Raw genomic sequence first — 25,038 nt, forward strand, 5'->3', positions numbered from 1 at the left:
ATTTCTATGTTCGATACATGTATCATGATTCACTGTAGCCTCACATATAAAGGCTGATTTTGGATATATCGCCTTATTTATCATGATTCAGTGTAGCCTCACATATAAAGGCTGATTTTGGATATATAGCCTTATTTATAAAAACTGTTTTCGAATATTGTTGCTTCCATAATGTAATCATCTATTAGAAATAATGTAGAGATGGGTTTGCCAGCAAATTGTGACTTGTCACTTGTCATTTATGTTTGTCATTTAAATGTTCTTTCTCATTTATTCATAATGCTTTCTTTCAAATTTTAAATAGCATGTTATTACAGACGCATGCACACACACATGCACATACTTGTAATATTGCATTTCAATATTTCAAAATTTCTGGAGACCACATTCCAGCATGTACTGGTTTCCCTATATCATTCAACTTAAGGGAAAAGTCAATGGTGAGCAGGATTTTGCCACGCATGGTTGGGGTGTTGCTGCATCATTATCTACGCTTAGAAATGTTTCACGATGTTTCATTTGCCTATTGTCAATTGTCTTCTAAGTTCCTCGTATTATACCCTCACCCTAGGAACATAACACTTAAAATATATTATGACATTCCACTTTCCATGTAAAACACTGATCTCACCACATAGAATGCAGCTTTTGATATTTTAGCCATTTTAGAAAAACATATATAAAGGCATATAAATTATATTAGATCCGTTGTTGCTAGCTATGGCAGATTATGTACAACTCCATTGACCTCATAATTCATATTGACTGTTATAAAAGGGCCGCGTCTGTTTATTGCTTCTTTTGAAGATAATACTTTATTTAGAAATACGAAGGGTATTCTGAACAATGTGTCTTGCAAACTGTGGCTAAGCAACTGTAAAATTATATAGAGAGAATAGGCACTTAGCCCCTCACGTAAGAAGTTAGAACAACAATAAAAGTACCTCTCTTGGAAAATGGCATCATTTGATAACTGTTCAAGTTCATTTTGAGTATTCACCGTGATCTTGCCACTCGAATTACTAGGAGCCTTTCAGATTAAACTTAAACATGGCCCTGCCCCGGGACTTCTAATTGTGTTTACCAAGCCTAGGCTTTGGAATGTTTATAGTAGTTTTGATCAAGTAGCTACTACAAGGCTCTTATTTCACTCCTTTTCATATTCATGGTGAGAGAGAACTAACATCTTTATTATGATGCTTGTCATTTGATTAGCAGCAAGATTGGTACCTATCGGTTAAGGATGTGACATTCTTCTTTGAAAACATGGTAGGACTTCCAGGTCACGGTGAAAACATGGATGCGTATTAAGCATAGAGTGACATCTGATCCCTCAGATTTGCCAGCTCAAAATAAAAAGCTTTATTGAACAATGCTAGGATAGTATTGTGGCAGTTCTTTTACTGCACACACCCAAACCTATAGCGTTGTACCATTGCACATTGTGAGACTACTTGTACTTTAAGGGCAGCCACATAGAAACAATTTTGCCTTTAATATTTTCAGATCGTCAATTTACTACAATTCATCATCATAACCAAGAGGTAAAATGGTAAAAGAAACAAAATACTTCGCCTGCCTTCTAATCAATACATGTAGCTGCAATCCTCATAAGCATAGAGACAGAACCCCACGCTTTCAGATGGCCAGCCAAGTCAAAATCGGTCATACTGAGTTTTGTCCAATAAGTTTGCTAAGTTATGCGCAGTCATACCTAGTTTTGCTGCGATCATGTTCACTGATTTTTTTTTTTTTTGCGTACACTCCTGGATTTTATTGAGCCCAGTTATTGGAGAGTTTTGCCGACTTGACGAATTGATTCTCCATTTTGGGTTTACCCCATAGTTGCATAGTGCGAGTTGTATGACTTTTTTGCTCGAAGCGCCCTAAACATTTTTCAGAGCATATACACCTACGAAAAATGGGATCTCTACACACCACCATGTTCACTTTACTTTGAGAGTGACGTACGAAACCCTAGGGCTGAATCTAATTCTCTGGTTAGAAAGGTTTTATCTAGAGACAGGGCACTTCACCCGGAACTCGAATGGGTCAGTAGTTCCATTCCCCTAGACTGAATGTATGCATGGAAACTAAATAAGTACCTGTTCACCCATCAACTAGATCTTAAATCTAGGGTTTTGTTTATTCATCTTATATTTACAAATTCAATTTAAAAATAAAAGCAATCACGCCAAATCAAATATCTCACTTTCACTTTTCGATAATAACAAATCAAAGGCCGCACAAAACTGAGGCAAATATAAAGATGACGACATACGTTTTACAGAGACCTCACTCAGCTCCGAAGCACGCATTGAGAGGTCACTCGCTGTAACTCCCTTCAACCTCGGTGGCTTCCGATATTGATCATCTGAACACCTCGGTTATGTTAAAAACTTTAAAGAATGTTCGCGAATAAATATTAAAAGAGAAAAGGGTAAAGACGAGAGCAGCATCCCCGTATAAATTACCAGAGAATAATGGCGTATTTTTCAATCGCCAGCTTCTTGTTGAGCATAAACACGAGTACGAAAAGGAAAAAGTATTGTGGTGAGCCAGCGATGGTTGGGACAATAAAGTGTATGCGGGTGAGAAGGGTACTGTGAAGACACTGTCCATTGTCCACGGCCTGCTTCTGCTTCTGCTTCTGCTGGACTTTGGGAGCCAATATATATTGCAATTTCAGTCTCTTGAGATCGCTCCACGTTGGTTCATCCTTATGGCATGTCAGTTTTCAATGTCTACATTTCATCGTGATTTTCTTGTCCATGATTTTGTGTTCTTGAGGTGTTTTGTGAATATTTACAGCCTGCCATTGTTATCCAGAAGAGTAATAAGAATAATAATAATTTAAGTATGGGTTTGCAATGCAACATATTAGATATTGTTTTTGGGATTAATTAGTTTTTTTAGAGCAAGCCATTAAATTATTGACTAAATTTTTTATGAATTTTTTGTGAAATATAGTGATGATTATTAAAGGGTTTTATAGATGACAATTTGATTTCATATTGGAAAATGAACTCTAACAAGATTTTAACATTAACAAGCTATTATAATAATTTGAACAATGTAATAGTGAGAGTATGAGGTCACATTATCTAATAATAACTTAAGATATATTGGACATTTATTATAATCTACACAATTGTTTCTAGAAGAAGTTTGATGATCTCTAATTGTGAAAACTTACATATTCAAAATGTATTATAGGTCAAACAAATGCATCATTGTATTGTGCTTGAATATAGTTGACCATGCATAACTATGGTCGACCATGGTTGACTACAATTGACTATGTTTGCGAATGGTTGTCTATGGTTGAACATTGTTAACCATGTTTCACTATGATTGACAATGTTTAAACATGGTTTATTATGGTTGGTCATGTTATTTACCATGGTTGGACATAGTTGAAAATGGTAAGCCATATTTGATTGTTCTTAATAATGGCTAACAATTGTTGACCATGTTGACCATAGTTGAACATGATTGGCTTATTCACTAATTATGTCGTATTGAAACGTTCATTTGGGTTAATTTTGTTGAATTTTGATGTTCCTCAATGTTTATGTGTCATCATGATGGTAATCAATGGTTATGTCCAGGGGTTAAATTTGACGCCCGTATGCCTGTATTTCACATTTTCACCCATAAAATACGTTCTAGTTTTAAACCTCCACGTCATGAGCAACTTGCCATTCATTTTCAAAAACGTCATATTGATGGGATGTTTAAAAAAAAAAAAAAAAAAAATATATTAATTAATTTTTTTTTATATATATGTTTAACCTTTAGCGTTTATTGTGACAAAGTACAGTGATCGGATCTGCGGATTTTGCATTCAATTCGCATTTAGAATGAAACTTACCAAGTTACCACTGTTACCAGTTAGTACCGCTGCCAGCTGGTAGCACCATGGCTACAAAGCCCGAGGCCATACGTCAGATCCTAAGGCGAAAGGTCTGAAACTTTATCTGCTCAATGTTTATTCATGTGCTTTTGGTTGACGTTTACTCATAGACCAGAGTATTAGTACATGTAGGCACGCTATTTCTAGGCCATGATTGGTTGACGTAGGCCCCTGGCCCATGATAGTTATGGAATTATATATGTAGTGAAAATTTAATAAAAAATTAATTCAAATTACTTATTACTTAAAATTTTGAGAAATCCACTCGTTGCACTATTATTTCTCCATATTTTATTTTTTCAAATAAACCCCTCATTTAACACGAAAAAGGGTTTATTTCTGATTTCTTTTTTATTAAATAAAACTTTATATATGTGCTTCCTTTATTTCGATTTGAGGTATCAAAAGAAATAGTGTTTTTGAGCAATAAAAGTAGAATTTCAATCACTCCAGACGCCGAGAGGAGAAACTTGCAACCGTGACCCTCAAAAATAAAATATTTATAAAACAAAGTCTTGAAATAAACCTCAAGTACACGCAGTGGACATAAAATTTGAATTTATGTATGCTTCCACATTGTTGGAACTAGTTACTTGATTTAACTGAAATGCAATTTACTATACTCTTTATTTAGTCCGAAGAGACTATGCAAGGAAATAAGTTTTTTCACATGTATAATGCCACCTCATTCACCGAGTTACTGACGACACTTTATAAAATAGTATCAAAATAAAAAATATTTTTGACGAAAATGTTTCAATGTTAAGTGATTTCTTTTTATGCTTGGATGTCACTTAACAATGTTTACATGTATATAAATTTGTGCAAAAAACTGGTGGTAAGGACCTCAAATATGTTTCCTAAGAGATAAAAAAATTGCCTTCATAGTCTTATTTGTGTTTAGAAAATAAAATAAAATAAATAGAATTGTATAGCACAACGAGCATTTTGCGAAATGTTGTTGTTCGAGAATTTGGTTTCTAGCCTTCATTTAAAGAGCATTGAATGCCTTGGTTTTTGATGGATTTGCAAATTGCAGGGCATATGGTGTCACATGGTACACCCATCATTAAGCGGGCATTAACACACCCATCTGCCGTGCTGATTGCATATCACAGAATGATCTGCAGTGTTGGTTGCATAATGCATTATACAGTTAAAACCAACATCAACCCCAACAACGTTCGCGTTCTCGTCGTGTTTCTGGTGCGAGTTAAAACCAACATCAACCCCAACAGCGTTCGCGTTCTCGTCGTGTGTCTGGTGCGATTTCTGTTGAGTTTTCAGCATCTGTCATCAGTTTATATACATCATTGTGGCAGAAGAGCAGTGCCCAACTTAAATTTTGCGTTGCCAGGTTTTTGAAATCCCTCCCTCTCTCTCCGTACAAATAAAAACTACACTGTTATAGCTGGTAATTTCTTGAAGTGATTCATGGATGATATAATTGTGTGGTGCCAAATTTTACATAATATTGAGTAAACAAATTAGGAATTCAAATGTGAATTAGTGGAAGACATAAACTGAGAAGAAAAATTACAAACTAAGCACCCTCCTACTGTTTCAATCTCAGAACCTGAATATTTGTTCTATGTTCCTGCATTTCTGTCAAGGTTCTATGCTATTAACTACCGCCACACTCCTTAGTGGGCACTTCATTCTATTCAATTTAGGAGTGTGGGAGAATCAACAAATTCACCAGTTACAACAGTCACTTGAAATTTGACTGCCCTCTGTGCAGTCCGGTCCAAGTTCTGTCCATATATTTGACTGTTGGGTTTCGCATTGAATGAATGTTTGAGTATTGGGTTTTGCATTGGAAAGTGGGTATCACAGGATTTTGCTGTGATTGAATTCTGAATAAGGGGTTTACACCCATGAATTTTGCGCAGTAAGTCTTCTATATGTTTGAAATTTCAGTAGAGCTTGATGCATTGAATCCATTTGTCTTTAGTGGGATATTAAACCAGCTGAATTCTGAGTAGTGGGTTATGTAAAAAATTGAGCTTTGTTTTGTATTTGTTGTAAAAAATTGGACTGGACTTTCAACAGCGGTTTGTGCAGTAAATAGCATTAGACTGTTGGGTTTTGTCTGAAATGAGGTTGAACACAACTTCTTGTCTGCAAAGTCGGTTGTTGGGGGAGCCACCAAAAGGGTCGTTGTATCCAACCGAGAAATCATGCACATTATGTTTTTGGTTTGAAAATTATTTCACAACTATTGTTCTTTTATTGTACAATTTGAAATTAGATGAAACTTGTACAAATAAATTTTAAAAGTCATATGATGGGCAGTTTAAAAATAAAAACGTCATAAAAAAATTCCTTGACGGTTAGGGTCACCCGTCAAATTTAACCCCTGGTTATGTCACATTGACATTGGTTGACTTTGGTAACCCGTGGTTGATTATGGTTGACCATGATTAATTATGGTTAGTCATGTTTGACTATGGTTAACCATGGTTGATTATTGTTGACCGTGGTTAACTATAGTTGAACATGAGTAACCATAGTTAACCATGTTTGCCTATGATTGACAGTGCTCGATGTTTAACTATGGCATCCATATATGTAGAGTGCACACTGAGAATCATTTAGCTTGGAGGATATCTAGGGTTCTCTTTAGCCATAAGGCCAAATAAGTATCATAATACTTGCTCAGCACAACCATATGTGAGGTCACCTTAAGCTTTCACAATGAGGCCTTCACCCTCTTGAGGATAGTTTTCTTCATGGTAATCTGGCATATATCAATAAACATTTCCCTTTTCTTTAAAAAATATGTACCTCAGATGCTTAGAAGGTGAGCAATATTCTTTATCCCCAAACTTAAAGACATATCACATTGGATAAAAATTTATTTCCATGTGACACATTGCATGTTCTCAAACTCTCCTTTAACATGACAAATTATATTTTGTAGTTAAAATTCCTTTGGTCATGACATATCAAACTACCCCAAACTTTCCATTATTGCGACATATCACATCAGTTTTGTGTATATTATACTCAAGAGAATATATGGCTTATTGTGTGTTCTGCATCTTTTCTTTTTCGGGTGTGACACACACTATGTCACACCCTTCTTCAAACCTATGTTGAATGTCTATTACTTGGCATTAAACCTTGGCATGGGATCAACATACCTAGTAATGCACCCAACACCAAACCTCAAGTATGGGAACATGCTCATGCAAGTCATCATCAATGGCTTTTTCATGGAGTGCGCCCTAGTGAACCTATTTGTCTTGTCGTTCTACGTACCAAAGGGTCACCATGAACTCATGGATATTGAGCAGATCATTGTAGGAGCATAAATGTGGAGGCATCATCCATTTGCTAGTCCCATCTAAGAGTATAGGCCTCCTACTAGTGGGAAATATTGTGGGACATGGTATGTGCATCGTTTAAAAATGAAGTAGGCGGAATGGTGAAGCTAGTGATGGGATTCCACAATGTAGAAACTTAAATTCAAGGTTCAAAGAAACAACATCTTATGCACGTGTGCTCCCAAAAGTTGTCATGTATTGGTTGATCATCGCCCCATTAGAAGTTGTTGTTTCTTGATCGATCAATGCCCCATGAGTGGGGTGATCTTAGTTTGTTATAATGAAAATCACATATTTCACTCTGTTTTATAACAATGGATGTGAAATTGATGTTGAAATTATGTTTGATGCAAAGATCCCCATAAATGGTTGTTTTATAATGTGGATCTAAAATTGTTAGCATTAATGTTTCTAGAAATATCCAAATGTATGATGGCTTTGGAAAAAGTATTCAAGAATCAAATAATGTTGTTGAGTAGAGAGGTTCATTCTACAACCCAGTCTAAGGGCGATGTGTAATTTTATTCGTGCTCAACATGGAGTTGACATGTGCCCTTCTTAAAATAAAAAAATAAAAAGATATATTCTCTAAATAAAAAAGCAATGTTGGCTATAATAAAAAAAACAAAATTGAATATGTTATGCATGTATTAGTTACTTGTTGATGTGATGTAATATAATTTCATGTCAAAAAAAAAAAAAATGTGAGTAAGATGTAAAAGCCTTGTACTTTTCAAAAGTATTTCAACGTTGGATTTAAATAAACATTTTAAAGATTTATGTGAACTAATTTATGTCCATGTCAACTTCATATATATCTATATATAGAAAATAAATGTTAAAAGGGAATATTTTAATGTTGTAAATAATAAAATATTCAATGTGAGTTATCAATAAAATATTTTAATATGAATTAATATTGATGTATACTTAGAAATATATTAATAACAAAAAAATCATTTTATAGTGTACTAATAAAATGTCCTTATGCATCCCGGATGCGGGTGATTAATCACACTAGTACAGCACAGCAAATCTGCGCTGGCAAGTGGCGCGGCCACATGGTCACCCACGCTTCCAACCAGAAGTCCACCGCCATAATTAATGACGTTTTAATGCTGTGTGAAAGCCGAGGAAACCTCACTTTGATCCATAAGATGGTGATTTTGGACCGCCTTCCCCCTGTTACGCCTCCTTTGAACTGTAACTGCCTCCCCGCTGCTGCAGAGCCGAGCTCGCGCATGACAACGGGGAGAAGGTGCCAGATCCTCTGTTGTATTGAAATGGTTGAAGGTGCCCACTTCTTGCATAATCTGCTTTGCTGCTTCGACCCTGAATTCTGCTTCTGAACTTTGAATTCCCCATTCTCTTGCTCCCACTGGCCATTCTATCCCTCGTCTTGCTACTCCTCCTAGCACCCGTCGAACCAACTCCAACTAGGCAAATATGCCTCGTTTGCGACACAGGATGCGATGTAGAAGGGGCAGCAGCAGAGGCAGAGCAACTCGCCCTCCCTCGTTGTCCCTCCTGACTCTATTCCTTCAGATTCCTCCTCTCCCTCGACAGAGGCTCACTTCACGGATCGGTATCCCGCCACTCACAGTGGTAGGGGGCGTGCTCAGATGGCCGGCTCTAGGCGTGCTGCAGACGCTCATTAACCTCCTGATGCCTCTGTCCCGACGATGCAACCCTGCCATTCTACCCAATTCCAGTTTCGCTGCATATTGGAGCGCCCGTGCATTATTGCTACTATTTCTGTTGCTTTCAAAGAGGAGCCACATAGCTCTATCGTCTCGGCTCGCATCATTCAGGAAAGGACCGACACTAGCAGAAGGAAAACTCTTGGTAGCAGCTCTGGGACTTGTAGAACACATGGTGAAGCTCTGAACCGAATGGACGCAGCTCTGGGACTTGCAGAACACATGGTGAAGCTCTGAACCGAATGGATGCAGCTCCGGGACATAATACTCCAGGCGGAAACACGAATATGGAAGCAACGACGAGCGAGCAACAACACAACGAAGATGACTTAGAGGCTTATAGGTGTCTAATTGTGGAGGAACCTCTGCCACCTAATGAAACCTAGCAGGCCAAGGTTTATTTTAGGTTTCTTTGAGCATCCGGTCACCAACTTAAGGGTCTTTTCTGATGTTTGTTGTTGTAATTGTTGTCAATTTTGTTGTTTTGTTCAAAAAACTATTCCACAATGCTATTACAGGCTGGTTCCCTTGTGTGGGTAGCACACCTCTCGAGTTTTGGACTGGTTTTCCCAATGAGGGCAGTCATTTTCAGTTATTGTTTGTTAAAACATGGTAAAATCTTAGACAGGTTCTGCAGAGGCTGGTGCCTCCATGTATTATTTTTTGTTACATTAATAGAATTAGTCATATTTAGAAGAAGAAAAAAATGTCCTTATGCATGTGTATATATATATATATATATAAGTTTTTATGGTTAAGACGTTTGAAGTGGTCTCGTTATTTTATAGTTTGGTTCTTTTTTAGGTATATGTATTTTGGTTGAAATACAACAAAGATGTTTTCTTGACTTAGAGTTTAAGTTAGATACTTAATATAGCATTCAAAAATACAATTTAAACAATGAAAAATTACACATTATGTTTTGCACTCTAAAAGAAGATTACACATGAATAAATTTGATCCCTCTCAGCTCATGTTAGATTTGTGTTTAAGATGGATCTATATTGGTGTAAGAAAAAAAGAGATCCATTATTCACATTTAAAAAGTTCTCTCAACTATTTAGAAGTTCCCCTTTTAAGTCAATATTGAGTTGTGCTTATGAGATTAAATTAAAATTATATTACAATGTTTTCCATATGGTTGGATGACATATGGAATGTATAGTTGAGTGGATTTTTATAAGTTGATGTGATGAACATTGTTAAAAATTTAACCAAATTATTTTTTAATTGGTTATTAAAAAATTTATAACTGTTTAATGAACTTTCTTTATTGAGTAAAAAAGATTGAAGTCTCATTATAATTTTTTTATTGAAAACGCAACAAGAAAGTCTAGTTTTGACTTTCCCTTGGTCAAACTAGATTAAAATTCGAATTTTTATTTCAGCAAAATTCTTGGAGGTAGTTAACTGAGGTGACATGGCTCTTGTCACTCAGTTAACTCAGTTAATTCGATTTGGGAAAACTTGAGTTCAATTCTACATGATTGATTGCTAATTTGTAGCAATCTATTTCAGTTAATTTGAGTTATTGTCAGTTTAACTAGTTCTAACTATCAGAAGAACTAGCGGAGGTCAAGTTGTGGAAGTGGAACTTCAACCACACTAAGTGATCAGCCAGTAAATTGATCAATCAACCCAAAATAATTGTTGCATGTCGAGAATTCGAGTTACCCAATTGAGATGGAGATTCCAAGGTAGTGTATCATCAGTTGTAGCATATTCCAATGTGTACAAGTGGTGCATGCAGTTAGAGAATGACCTAAGGTAATCATGAAATTCCTGGGTGTGAAAATCCTAAAAAATAGGGGCAATTTCCTAAGGGAACATCGCAAGGAAATAGGAGCTTAGAGGCTTGGAAAATTGGCTAAGTGATGCCCAGGTTTAGTCAGTCAGGCAAAGGGATAGACTATACACTTGCAGGGTGTGCTCATGCTTGAGTAAGCATATGTATTTATTCTCTATTCTCTAATTAATGCAATATAGATAGTAAGGGGTTTTAAGCAGTGGTTTTCCCTAGATAAATCTATGTGCATGTGTGATGTTTCTTTTTGCATGTCTATGATTCTTGTTCTCAATAGCGCATTAACTTCCACAGATCAGTAGAGTAGCCTCAAGTCTTGTGATTTAGTAAATTTCGTGAGCAGTATTGGATCTACACATTAATTTCTACATTTTTTAAAATTTGATTGTTATATTAATAGGAGGTATTACTTCTTTGTAATTATATATAATGTTGAAAAAACATTATGTATGGATAATAACATTTAGTTGCATAGTTAAGTATAATGTTACATAGTGAAATGTAATTAGACCCATTATAATTATTGTCAGTTGTAATTAATATTAATAATGAAATCCATAATAAAAATCACTAAATACTTATATTAATAAACAAACTCATGCCACATGCCCACGGGGTGTAAATCAAACAGTGACATGGTGTTTTGTTAAGACACTCTATGGTGTAAAAGTCGTTCATTCGAAATTCCATGGGCAAAAATCCAACTTTGCTAAGGGTTGGTGTGGCCGAGGCCAAGTGCGATCCCCAAGTGATTTTGACAACTTAAATGCCCCTGGTTCATGGCTATTGAAGCCACGGGTTAGGCATGTCAGTCATCTCAAAACTCACATAACCTAGCAAACAAACAAAATAATATACTCATGTCATAAAAATGGGTCTAACATGATACTGAGAACCCTTTTTAACTCTATATCCATAAGATAAAGGTGTCGCTAATGTGAAATATTTCTTATATTTTATCAACCATTAGGACACAAAAAAATGAAAAGTGAGATAAATTAAGACCCCTTAATTGTGTGAAAAAAGAAAAAGAAAAAAAGTGTGAGTAAGATGTAAAAACCTTATACTTTTCAAAAGTATTTCGACATTGGTTTAAATAAACATTTTAAAGATTTATGTTAACTAATTTATGTCAATGTCAACTTCATATATATTTATATATAGAAAATAAATGTTAAAGGGAAATATTTTAATGTTGTAAATAATAAAATATTCAATGTGAGCTATCAATAAAATATTTTAATATGAATTAATATTGATGTATACTTAAAAATATATTAATAACAAAAAAATCATTTTATAGTGTGTTAATAAAGTGTCCTTATGCACACACACACATAAGTATTTATGGTTAAAACATTTGAAGTGATCTCATTATTTTATAGTTTGGTTCTTTTTTAGGTATATGTACTTTGCTTGAAATACAACAAAGATGTTTTCTTGACTTAGAGTTTAAGTTATATACTTAATATAGCATTCAAAAATACAATTTAAACAATGAAAAATTACACATTATATTTTGCACTCTAAAAAAAGATTACACATGAATAAATTTGATCCCTCTCAGCTCATGTTAGATTTGTGTTTAAGATGGATCTATATTGGCGTAAGAAAAAAGGAGATCCGTTTTTCACATTTAAAAAGTTATCTCAACTATTTAAAAGTTCTCCTTGTAAGTCAATATTGAGTTGTTCTTATGAGATTAAATTAAAATTATATTACAGTGTTTTTCATATGGTTGGATGACATATGGAATGTGTAGTTAAGTGGATGTTTATAAGTTGATGTGATGAACATTGTTAAAAAATTTAACCAAATTATTTTTTAATTGATTATTAAAAAAATTATAACTGTTTAATGAACTTTCTTTATTGAGTAAAAAAGATTGAAGTTTCCTTATAATTTTTTTGCTGAAAACGCAGCAAGAAAATCTAGTTTTGACTTTGCCTTGGTCAAACTAGATTAAAATTCAAATTTTTATTTCAGCAAAAATCTTAGAGATAGTTAATTGAAGTGACATGGCTCTTGTCACTCAATTAACTCAGTTAATTCGAGTTGGGGAAACTTGAGTTCAATTCTACATGATTGATTGCTAATTTGTAGCAATCTATTTCAGTTAATTTGAGTTATTGTCAGTTTAACTAGTTCTAACTGTCAAAAGAACTAGTGGAGGTCAAATTGTGGAAGTCGAACTTCAACCACACTAAGTGATCAGCCATTAAATTGATCAATCAACCCAAAATAATTGTTGCATGCAAAGAATTCGAGTTACCCAATTGAGATGGAGATTCTGAGGCAGTGTGTTATCAATTGTAGCATATTCCAATGTGTACAAGTGGTGCATGCAATGAGAGAATGACCTAAGGTAATCACGTAATTCATGGGTGTGAAATTCCTAAAAAATAGGGGCAATTTCCCAAGGGAACATCGCAAGGAAATAGGAGCTTGTAGGCTTGAAAAATGGGCTAAGTGATGGCCAGGTTCAATCAGTTAGGAAAAGGGATAGACTATACACTTGCAGGGTGTGCTCAGGCTTGAGTAAGCATATGTATTTATTCTCTATTCTCTAATTAATGCAATTTAGATAGTAAGGGTTTTTAAGCAGTTGTTTTCCCCTAGATAAATCTATGTGCATGTGTGATGTTTCCTTTTGCATGTCTATGATTATTTTCTCGATGGTGAATTGACTTCCGCAAATCAATAGAGTAGCTTCAAGTCTTGTGATTTAGTAAATTTCATTAGCAATATTGACTCTACACATTAATTTCTACATTTTTTTAATTTGATTATTATATTAATAGGAGGTATTACTTCTTTATAATTATATATAATGTTGAAAAAACATTATGTATGGATAATAACCTTCAATTGCATAGTTAAGTATAATGTTACATAGTTAAATGTAATTATACCCATTATAATTATTGCTAGTCTTATTAATATTAATAATAAAATCCATAATAATAATCACTAAATAATTATATTAATAAATAGACTCATGCCACATGACCGCAGGGTGTAAATCAGACAGTGACATGGTGTTTTGTTAAGACACTCTATGGTGTAAAGGTCATTCGTTTGAAATTCCATGGGCAAAAATCCAACTATGCTAAGGGCTCGTGTGGTCCAAGCCAGGTGCGATTCCCAAGTGATTTTGACAACTTAGATGCCCCTAGGTCATGGCTGTTGAAGCCACAGGTTAGGCATGTCAGTCATCTCAAAACTCACATAACCTAATAAACAAAAAAAAAATAGACTCATGTCACAAAAATGGGTCTAACATGATACTAAGAACCCCTTTTAACTCTATATCCACAAGACAAAGGTGCCACTAATGTGAAATATTGCTTATATTTTATCAACCATTAGGACACAAAATAATGCATAGTGAGACAAATTAAGACCCCTTAATTGTGTCAAACATAATGAAGTGAAATGATGTTTGGTGTTGGGCCTTATATTTATCATATTTTCCTTGCATTATTTCTCAAATTTCATATCATTTTATAAAGTCTTTTGTGAAAATAAATCATGTTAATGAGTATAGTAGGGACTTTAGTAGTATTCTATAAGCATTTATCGTTTTATTATTTTCTGAACGAATTTGATTAATAAAATTCTATTTCTAAACAACAAATCCTCGATATTGACAGGAATATATTGGCTCATTGATATTTGATGTTGTTTCCTGAAACGGTCAAAGAATATCACGCAAGCCTCAAACTATTATGCCTGTTTGGAATGAGCTAGTTGAGGATGAATTATTGGCCTGGCTTCTCAGATGCATTAAGATCATTATAACTTAAAGGAGCAATTCCGAGAATCTTCAGATTCTCGAGATCACTCATTATTAAAAATAGATTCTCTGGTCTTTATCCTCTGTTGTTATGAAATAAAAACCGGTGTTGAACCTCAAAAGAGGTTGTTCGAGTTGTAATATTATTTTTAATACAAACTCCGACTTGTGATTATTTTGCAACTGGTTTGTATGTAATTTGAATGGAATTATTTATTATTCAGACGTAGTCTACTATGTTGATTTTCCTGTAAGGCAGATTGATTGCAGATTTGGGCCCGACCCTAGGAACAACGTTGTCTTATCTTGTACCATTAAAATTAGTATTTGATTTCTCTGTTCCATCTATTCCATCTATGTAATAGTTTTTATTTCTCATTGTTGATTTTTTTAATTTCGAGTTGTAATATTATTTTTAATACAAACTCCGACTTGTGATTATTTTGCAACTGGTTTCTCTGTAATTTGAATGGAATTATTTATTATTCAAACGTAGTCTACTATGTTGATTTTCCTGTAAGGCAGATTGATTGCAGATTTGGGCCCGATCCTAGGAACAACGTTGTCTTATCTTGTACCATTAAAATTAGTATTTGATTTCTCTGTTCCATCTATTCCATCTATGTAATAGTTTTTATTTCTCATTGTTGATTTTTTTAATTGAATGCTCTGCCTTGAATCAAGTTTACTGGAATTGTTATAAGAATAGATATTATATGGTTAATTCATTAAGAAGAAGTACTATTTTCTTTCATTTCCTGTAGAATTATCATAGATTGCTATTTCATTTGATCAATTGTTGTTAGTTGGTATGATTGTGTAGTGTTATCTTTTCACTTTGTAGTAGTTGTTCCCTAAGAAGCAACTTGTTGTTCAATATGTTTTGTTTTGTTGTTTCCTTCAAATATTTGTAGAAGTTAATAATTTGAGTAGTTTGCGATAATTGGAGATTGCATTTTGAATTGATTCCTTTAATATTATAATCTTGCTTTTCCTTAGGACTATATCAACTAGTCATATTTGCATTCCTCTTGCACAAACAATGTCGATAACCTTGAAATAGCAAAATGAAACCTCACGTTGGTAGATTAATGTGTAGCAAATTAGTTGGTCTTTTTTAGGAACAATTAAGTGGCCCAACATTTTGGCGTCATTATCGGGGAGGTTGTCAAAGAGAGTGTTAGGTGTATCCCTAAGGAATGGGTATTAAAGACGGAAGGTAAGAACCTCTGCATGCACTCAAGTAAAAATATTGTACCATTGCCTACCCTTAGTTGATACATTTAGATCATTTAGTGTGTGTGGCTAGAAAGAGGCCTAGGACTAGGAACTATATAGATATAGATATGAAATTCACCCCAAAAACCACCAAAACCCAAGTTCAAGCTGACCTTGAAAGAACGACCTTTATAAACGAAACATTCGCAAATCAGAGTCTCAAGTGTTAGTAGGTCCCCGAGCAGTATCTGGGAAGGGTTCCACTATTGTTTCCCCTCGAGTAGCAGGGTCATCTGTTGTAGCTAACACTGAGATTCATGATAAAGCTATAGGATCTTAGCAGAGCTGCCAAAACATATTTGTTATGCATCTCAGTCCTTCTAGTAAAAGTTAGGGGAACTCCTGTAACTTAAGGGTGGGGGAAGGTAAGACGAGTGAACCATATATACGACCTTCTGAGGCGAAATTCCTTGCAACACCTGTTGTAAGGAGAGAAATTGAAGTTCCTGATCTGAGTAGTGTCATGAGACTTGGTCAAGGTTTGGAACCCCGTCAACATATTACTTTCCAGATAGTACCTCCTGATTACGAGATTCTTGAAGATTACTGACATATCTTTAACCAAATGGAAAACGCAATAGCAAGAACACAAACTTCAACCATAGAATATCCTATTGTTGATCCGTAGGCTAATGCACCAATGAAGGCTATTCTGTTGCAGAACCTTCCAAATTTCCATGGAATGGCTTCTGAAGATCGTGATGCATTTTTGTTTGAGTTTGATGTTTTATGTCGAGGTTATGATTATACTACCAACCCTCAAAAATTAAAATTGTTTCCTTCTACCTTAAAGGGAGCAACATTACGATGGTTCATGGGACTGGGGGGTGGTACTATAACCTCATGGGATCAAATGAAAGAAGCCTTCCTCACTAAATATTAGGACTATTGTCAATCTAGGGATTTAAGGGAAGAAATATTTAAAATGATGTCAAAAGAAGATGAAACTTTGGAAGAATATGTTGAAAGATTCCAATATAATTTGCAAATATCACCATACACTACCCTACCTAAGGATGTATTGAAAATCGCTTTGATTAGGGGCATGGAAGATGAATGGATAGAAACACTTAATTTAATGGGGAAAGGCCACATTTCTAAATAAGAATACGATGACATCATAAAACTGTGTATCAGGGGTTCACGAGGAAGTACACGAACCAAACTTGGAACTCACCATCCTCTCAGCAGATCTAGTAGAACTGCAAGCAGAGGAGTTACATGAGTAGAAATTAGTAATCTTTCAGAAGAATTTAAAACTAATATTTTAATATTTTAAGTACCCTGACAACACAGTTGGATGTTTTGCAGGTAAAACATAAACAGGCTGAAGCAGAATAGGTATTGGCTATTTTCTATCCCTGCTGTCGAAAGAAGCATAGTCGCAAGGAATGTCTGTTGGACACAGTTGATACATGTGTCATTTGCACCAAAAATCATTCAATTGATTGCTACCCTTCACTTCCTAGGCTGAAGGTTGTATTTAAGGAAGCTAAAGAAGAGCCATAACCAACGTATTTTGTGGCACAACAACGATAATGGAAGAATCACCCATCAGGTATGTCGCAAGACCCTTCTATGTTTTTTTTTTGACAATTTGCTTAGCAGCAATTTCCTAGATCAAATTGGCAGGGCCAGCAACATTCTCCTAATACCTAGCAGCCACAGCCATACAATTTACCACCCTGGACAAATCAATCATTCCCCGGTCCCTCTTGGATGAATCAACAATATTCCACAACTTCATGGAAAAATACATCAAATAATTTGTATCCTCCACAATGGACAAACCAACCTACTCAAGGGCCAATGTGGTCCCAGAATTGGCAACGCCCCACTGGACTGATTAATCAATCAATGGGGGTAATGCCTCAACCACAAAATCAACCACCAATACAATCTCCACTTCAATTACCTTCAAACACTCCACCTCCACTTCAACCTTAATTACTTGCACAACCAAATCTGAATCCAAATAGTAGACTTGTGTAATTTTTTGAAATTCTGGAAAGTTCAGATCCCCCTTCTTCTTTAGAATGTAATGAACTACATCTGAGATCTGGAAGAACCATCTTTCCATAAGATCACTCAAAAAATCAAGAGCAATCAGAAAATGATAAACTTGCTAAGGAGCAGTCATTGACAGAACAGTCTCATCCTGTTGTAATCATTACTAAAGCAGAGTCGTCCAACAAACCAACTGAAAAACATGCACCTATTGAGATTACGGACACTGCTCCCCATTCCCTGAGAGATTGACCATAGTAAATCACCTGTACAACCTAATTTTGACCTCTTAGGGGAATTACAAAATTTATATATCAAAATTCCTCTCCTACAAGCTATTAGAGAGATACCAATTTATGCTAAAACCATTAAAGAATTATGTGTTAAGAAGCCTGGGAGGAAACTAAAAGACCCTCCTATAGTCCATGTTTTAGGGAAACTCTTTGATGGGGAAACAAATACCCATTAAATATGATGACCCTGGAAACCATGTTGTTACTATCCATATTTAGGGATATAATTTCCCAAATACCTTGGTGGACTTAGAAGCAGCCATAAATATTATAACACTTGAAACTTGTGGACTCCTTGGAATAACTAGATTTAAATCAACTATAACTATGCTAGAGCTGACTGACATATCTATTGTAAAACCATAAGGAACTTCAGATGAAATTATTGTTTATGTAGATTCTTGGGAATATCCGGTAGATTTTCTAGTCCTCAATCCTAGAAATAAACTAGGACACCCTTTGATATAAGGAAGACCATGGCTTGCCACTATAGATGCATATATAGGGTGTCGAACTGGAAGCATGACTATTGCTAAAGGACCAACCATCAAGAATCTTATTTTATACCCTCCCGCTAAACCCAACATATCAATTGATGATTTTAGATGTTCCCCACCTGAATATCAAGAAGGAAATTTATGATCTCCTCTTACTATTGATAAAGCCCTTATCTTTAAAAAACAAACTGAGGATGATGTAATTAATGGATTCATTAATCAACCTTCTATTATTGGGAACCCAACCTGTCAAATGTTGAAAGTTGTGCTTGATAACGAAGCCAAGGAGATCCATTAGATGATTTGAACGTTGAACACATACCCATGACTGCAGTGCACAATAATATTCTTATTGAAATCGAGCTTGGCAAGACCCTAAACAGTAATGCCTACCTTAATGACGTCCAACGTGAAACGCTGATCCAAATTCTTCAAAAATGCAAACAAGCTTTTGCTTGGGAATATTCAAATATGAAGGGCATTGATCCACAACTCTGTACACATCATATTTATATTGAGAAATATGCCCGAGCCATTCGTCAACCACAAAGAAGACTAAATCCACACCTCAAAGATATAGTAAAACAAGAACTTCAAAAACTTCTTGATGTTAATTTTATATATCCTATTTTTTATAGTCAGTGGGTTTCACCACTAGTGGTAGTCCCCAAAAAGAATGGCAAATGGAGAATTTGTGTCGACTACAGAGAATTAAATAAATCCACGTAGAAGGATCATTTTCCCTTTCATTTGTGGATCAAGTCCTCAACACTCTTGCTAGAAAGAAATATTTTTCTTTCTTAGATGGGTTCAGTGGATATAATCAAATACATATTGCCCCTGAATACCAAGATAAAACCACGTTCACTTGTCGATGGGAACATTTGCATATAGAGTCTTACCATTTAGGTTGTGCAATGCACCAACCACTTTTCAAAGGGAAATTCTTAGTATTTTTTTTTACTTGATTAGTGAGGGAATTAAACTTTATATGGATGATTTTACCCCTATGGTGTTGAATTTGACCAAGCTTTGCAAAATATTGAGAAAGTTCTTGCATGATGTATAGCCACTAGGTTGTGCCTCAATCACAAAAAATGTCACATGATGATAACAAAGGGCATAGTTCTGGGACATTTTATTTTTGCTACGGGCATTAAGGTAGATCCAACTAAGATTGAGGTAATTCTTAAGCTTCCTATTCCTCGAACACAGACAAAGGTACGTAGTTTCCTTGGTTATGCTGATTATTATCGTCATTTTATAGATTTTTTTTTCTAACATTGCAGCACCTTTGTATGTATTGATTGGATATGTGGAGTTTGAATGGATTGATAAATGTGATACTGCTTTTGCAGATCTAAAGAGGATGGTCACAACAACTCTTGCGTTGTGAGGACCAAACTGGAATTTACCATTTCATATATCCTCAAATGCATAAGATATGACGATAGGAGGAGTCCTCTGACAAGATTGTGACAGAAAAAGAACCAAATTGTAGGGTCAAACAAAATAGAAGAAACCTTAACCCTGAAAAGAAAATAATCGAAGAAGAAATTGAGGAGCCAAATATGACTGAAATTCCAGAGGACCCAATTGAAGACAATACTCCACTTTGTCAGTACATTGAAAAGTATAAACAGAAAAGTAGCAAGTAAGACTTTAGAAGGAAAAAAGCTAACCCGAGTTAGCCAATACTTGAACAAACGAAGAAAACAGAGGACAACATAGTAGAAAAGCAGAACATTGGAAGCTTAGGAATAAGTTTGAGAAGGAGTAAAAGAATTTCAAAATTGTCAAACACTTAATCACTAGAAACGATAAATCTTGAAGATGAAGAATTTCACACACCTCCTCATACAGTCAGTCCAACAATTAGTCCAATATGCAGTCCAACAAGGCGAACCCCAAAAATTGATCTAGTTCAACCAGAGACCTACGATAATATCTAGAGCAAAAGGCACAAAAAAAAAGAAAAATTATCTCAATTTGAAACAAGTGAGACCTTAGCAACAAAACCAAGAACGGAACAGGGATACAACATTGAAGAGAATCTAAAGCAAGATATTTATGAATTGGAGGTTCTTAATAAACATCTAATTCAGGAAAGGGAAGCAACTAAGGTTCAGAATGACATACTCAGAACTCAAAATGACAACATACTTCTACACCTCTGTCATTGGTACAAAAAGAATAGGAAACTTAAAGTTCAAAATAAGTTTCTTAAAAACAGGGTCAAAGGATTGCAAAGCAGAATTTTAATGAAGAAACCAAGGACCATGTTTGGCATTAAAAAGAAGAAAGAGAATACTAGCTTGGATGTACTTGCACAGACTTAAGAGATTATTCACTAACAGAGGAAAGAAGAACCAGTTTTTGAATTTTGGTGCATGAGGACATGTGAAACCTTTGGTTTGGGGGAATGTTGAAGTCTAGAAATGTCTCTTTTTGACCACTTTTTTGCCATCACATTTCACCTTTATGTTATTTTTCTACAAAATCCTCAACATATTAAGGTCAAGATCAATACCTACAAGGTAATAATCATCCATATTTAAATTCTATGTTTTTAGTGGAATTATGACAAAAGTATCTTGCAATTACCAAATTTTGTATATTCTATAACTGGTATCTGTTTCCGTAGCAGAACCCATTATTAGATAAGTTGCAGCGTTCTAGAAGAAGAAAGAATATTGTCAAAAGATGACATTTGGCTCCCAAATGGATAACCACCCATTGACATTGTTTGGAAAGCTAAGCAAAATCAGAGATCTTGAATTCAAAGGTTGGGCCAAACTTGGAAGTTGTGTATTGAAGATAAACTCAAGAAGCAAATAATCAAGCGAGCGAGGAACTTAGTTTCAAAATACGAAATCTCCTATGACTTTATTTTTCAACAGTAAGTCATAAAGATATTGGACTCTTAGATATCGATCTCATAGGTGTCAAATTTACTTACAGATTCTTAGCTTAAAACTCTTCCGAGTTGTTTCTGTTATTTGTATAAATAACAGTAAGTGAGACGAAGAATAGCAGTAGAAGTGGCGCTTGTCGTTATTAAGTTTATAATCATTTTGTGGACAAATTGATACTATGTTTTCTTAAATCAAGTTCTTGTTATTCTCCAAATGTGTGTGTGAAAAATCATTGAGTATTAAATTAACCCCGCACTCCGAGAGGCCCCCGTGCAAGTTGTGAGGTTTTGTTTTAGTTTTGCATTAACGCTTTTTATTACAATTATTTCGTTTCAATCATTTTTACAGAGTACTCCAAAAAAAAAAAAAAAAAGAGTTTATTTATGCTATGCATTTTTGACATCGTTACTTAGTTGTTTCAGCATTCAATTTCAGCTTCTTTAAGTTATTTCTTCATTCACACCTAACTTCTGATATCCTAAACATAATACATTTTAGAGATGGACGCACACATTAGTAGTCAATGTTGGATTTAAAGTTTCACATTTTTGGATTTCATTATCATTCCCTTTTTTAAGCAACTTTATCTTTTTGCAATTTACATTTCGTTATCAGATCTTTCATATTTGTCAATTAGTATAAAGGTTTCTTTTTAGCAATTAGTGCAGAATGAGTTCAATTCTGCAACAGTAAGTTAGATCATTTTCTTTCATGTTTAATCTTCAAGCATTTCCTTTTTGATAGACTAGAATTAAGTGTGGATTTCTGCGATATACATAAGATTCTTTATTTTCAAAAAACTTAGCTTAAATATGATTCTATATTGAAAGAACATGTGCGTTGACTCTCTCTAATTTGTATAAAAAGCATTTCATTCATCTTTAAAATTAGTTTCATTTTTAGATCACTTAATTTGCAAAATAAATCCTAGCATATATAGTGCACATACACTTCACAAGAACATGAATCCTAGTTGACATTTAATGAAGTAAATTAAAGACAATTAATTTACGAAACTACAAGTTTCCCCAAAAAAGTAAAAAAAAAAAAAAACCCTACAAAATAGGGACCTATTTTTAGTATAACATAATTACGAATCAAATGAGAAAATGACCTAGTACTCTTTTTTTTGAAGTAGCAAAAAATCACTTGATTTTGAAAAATGGTGATTCAGAATACACTTTTTTTTTTGGAACATATTTTTGCCACTTTAATATTTTTATTTTTTTTTTTTTTATTTTTTTTTTTTTTTATTTTTTATTTTTTTTTTTTTTTTATGTATCATGTATAAATAATTTTTTAAAATGTTAGTGATTTTCATGCTAATTTTGAAGAGTGTAAATGCAACAACAACACATTTTTTTAGAGGTCACTTATTTTTGACACATTTTTTTTTTTTTTTATGTATCAAGTGTGAATATTTTTTTTTGTTAGTGATTTTCATTTTGAAAAATGCTATGAGCATCAACCCTTTTTGCTTAAAGGGCTTAGTTTTTACACTTTAAATTTCTGAAGAATTAAGTGTGGATAATTTTTTTTATATGTTGGTAATTTTCATGTTAAAATTAAAACATAAAAATTTAAAAAAAAAACATGACCAAAAAAAAAAACCCCTATAAAAATGTAAAAAAAACATATAACATAAAAATAAAACATAAAACATGACAAAAATAAAAATAATAAAAACATGTTAGTAATAAAACATAAAAATATAAAAATAAAAATAAAAACATAACAAAAATAAAAAGCCATAAAAATAAAAGTAAAAATAAAAAAAACATGACAAAAAAATAACATAAAACATGTTAGTGATAAAACATAAAAATTAAAATTAAAAAACATAACAAAAAAAATTAAATACAAAAAAATATATAAAAAAAACAAAAAACCAAAATCAACTGGTAAAAAAAAATTGAATAAAAAAATTAACGAAAAAAACAAAATATAAATAAAAAATGGTTTTTTTTTCAAAAAAAATATATAACTTAAAGAAAAACATTTTTTTTTTTTTAACAAAAGTTGTTAAGTTTTATTCATAAGAAGAGGTTGGTCATAGCCAAACAACCTCGATTATAGTCAAATGTGAGATTTACGACTTTATAGAGTCTTCATATTCTGGCATTAGTGTCAAAGAAGAGCTGCTACTTTTGACGCTTTTATCATGGCTTAGAGTTCCTTAGTTTGCTGATGGCATCTGAGTGTCCTATCTTGCATTCCACTTACCTTCGTTGCTTTGAGACTTTGCTGACTTGAGTTAATTTCGCAAATACTTTAAGTTAAAACCTACATATATTAAAGTGATTTAATATATACCCTGTCCCCACCTCCAATATCAAGCTTCTCATCCGAACCCGACTCGACTACAAGATTAAGACCTCGCCTTAATCAACGCGCGATGACCGTAAGATCTTCCTCCGCCTAGATCTGACACATTTCATGTCCTTCACTAACTGACCATTAATTCCTCAGGGGCACGCGATATGGGCGGTTTTGACCTGCCACACATTAGCCCCTAAGAGGAATCACGTTCGTTTCATTCAAAATAGCCCAACAGCCAGGAGCGCTGAGATGAAAATCGCTAACCACTCCCAGCATAATTAACTCCCCTCCACTTGCAATACATGATGGCCATCAAATCAACCCCCGCCCAGATCCGACGCATATCACGTCCCTCCCTGTCCAACCCTTAACCTGACCCCACCTCTGATATTCCAAGCCTCCTCCGTGCCCGACCCCACATCAAGGTTAAGACCCCTCAATAACCACCGCGCGATAACCGTCAGATCAAGCCCCGCCTAGATCCGACACTTTTCACATCCTTCTCTGTCCGGCCTTTATCACCTCAAGAGCACACGATATGAGCGGTTTTGTCCTGCCACGCGTTAGACCCTAAGGTACATCACGTCCATTTCATGAAATACTCCCTAGGGGCCTGAAGTGGTGCGATGTATACTGCTTACCACTCCCTGCGTCGTTGACTCCCATCCTTTTCAAGCGCGCGATGACCGTCGGATCATCTCTTGCCCAGATCTTACACATCACGTGTTTCATAACCTTCCTCCGTATGAAATCAGTTCTGCTCCATGCTAAAAGACCCAAATCTGTTGTCCCTTGCTGATAACCAATTACCTGACTACTCCGCGCGATGTTAAACCAACGAGGAGTTTCCCACTATCTCTCGTCAGTGAAAGTCAACCTGTGCCAGCCTGTGTTCTGCAAAGTTTTTCCCTTGACCAGCTATCCTTGTTTGTTAAGGAATTGGTTGCCTTTCAGCTTCTTCATCATTCTTTACCAGCATACCCTGAGCTAGAATACATCCTTTGTTAGCCATTATATCAGCTTCCTTGTTAAGAGATTGCAGGACATGGTACTATGAGCAGGATGTGAAGTTTTGAATAACCTTTCTTACTATTTCAAGGGTCTTGTTTAGAGTCAAATTGTTAAGTTGGTCGCTCGTGTTGAGAGTTTTAATCAGGATTTCAGAATCCCCGATGATTTAAAGA

General features: G+C 34.6%; 1 protein-coding gene across 1 annotated transcript in view; it reads right to left on the minus strand.

Moving 5' to 3' along the window:
• The window catches only part of LOC149246270 (uncharacterized), a 109,427-nt gene extending 106,585 nt beyond the window's left edge, over window positions 1-2,842 (minus strand). The window contains exons 1-2 of the mRNA XM_089455652.1: window positions 2,475-2,842; window positions 2,282-2,374 (exon numbers count right to left, since the gene is read on the minus strand). Coding sequence (XP_089311778.1) covers window positions 2,282-2,374; window positions 2,475-2,622 — 241 coding nt within the window. The 5' untranslated portion in view covers window positions 2,623-2,842. The remainder of the gene's footprint in view (window positions 1-2,281; window positions 2,375-2,474) is intronic.
• Window positions 2,843-25,038: the final 22,196 nt, after the last annotated feature.

The sequence above is a fragment of the Pinus tabuliformis genome, chromosome 7, assembly GCF_031772625.1.
Source record: "Pinus tabuliformis cultivar Carrire ecotype Pingquan chromosome 7, CPIR1, whole genome shotgun sequence".
NCBI lineage: Eukaryota > Viridiplantae > Streptophyta > Pinopsida > Pinales > Pinaceae > Pinus > Pinus tabuliformis.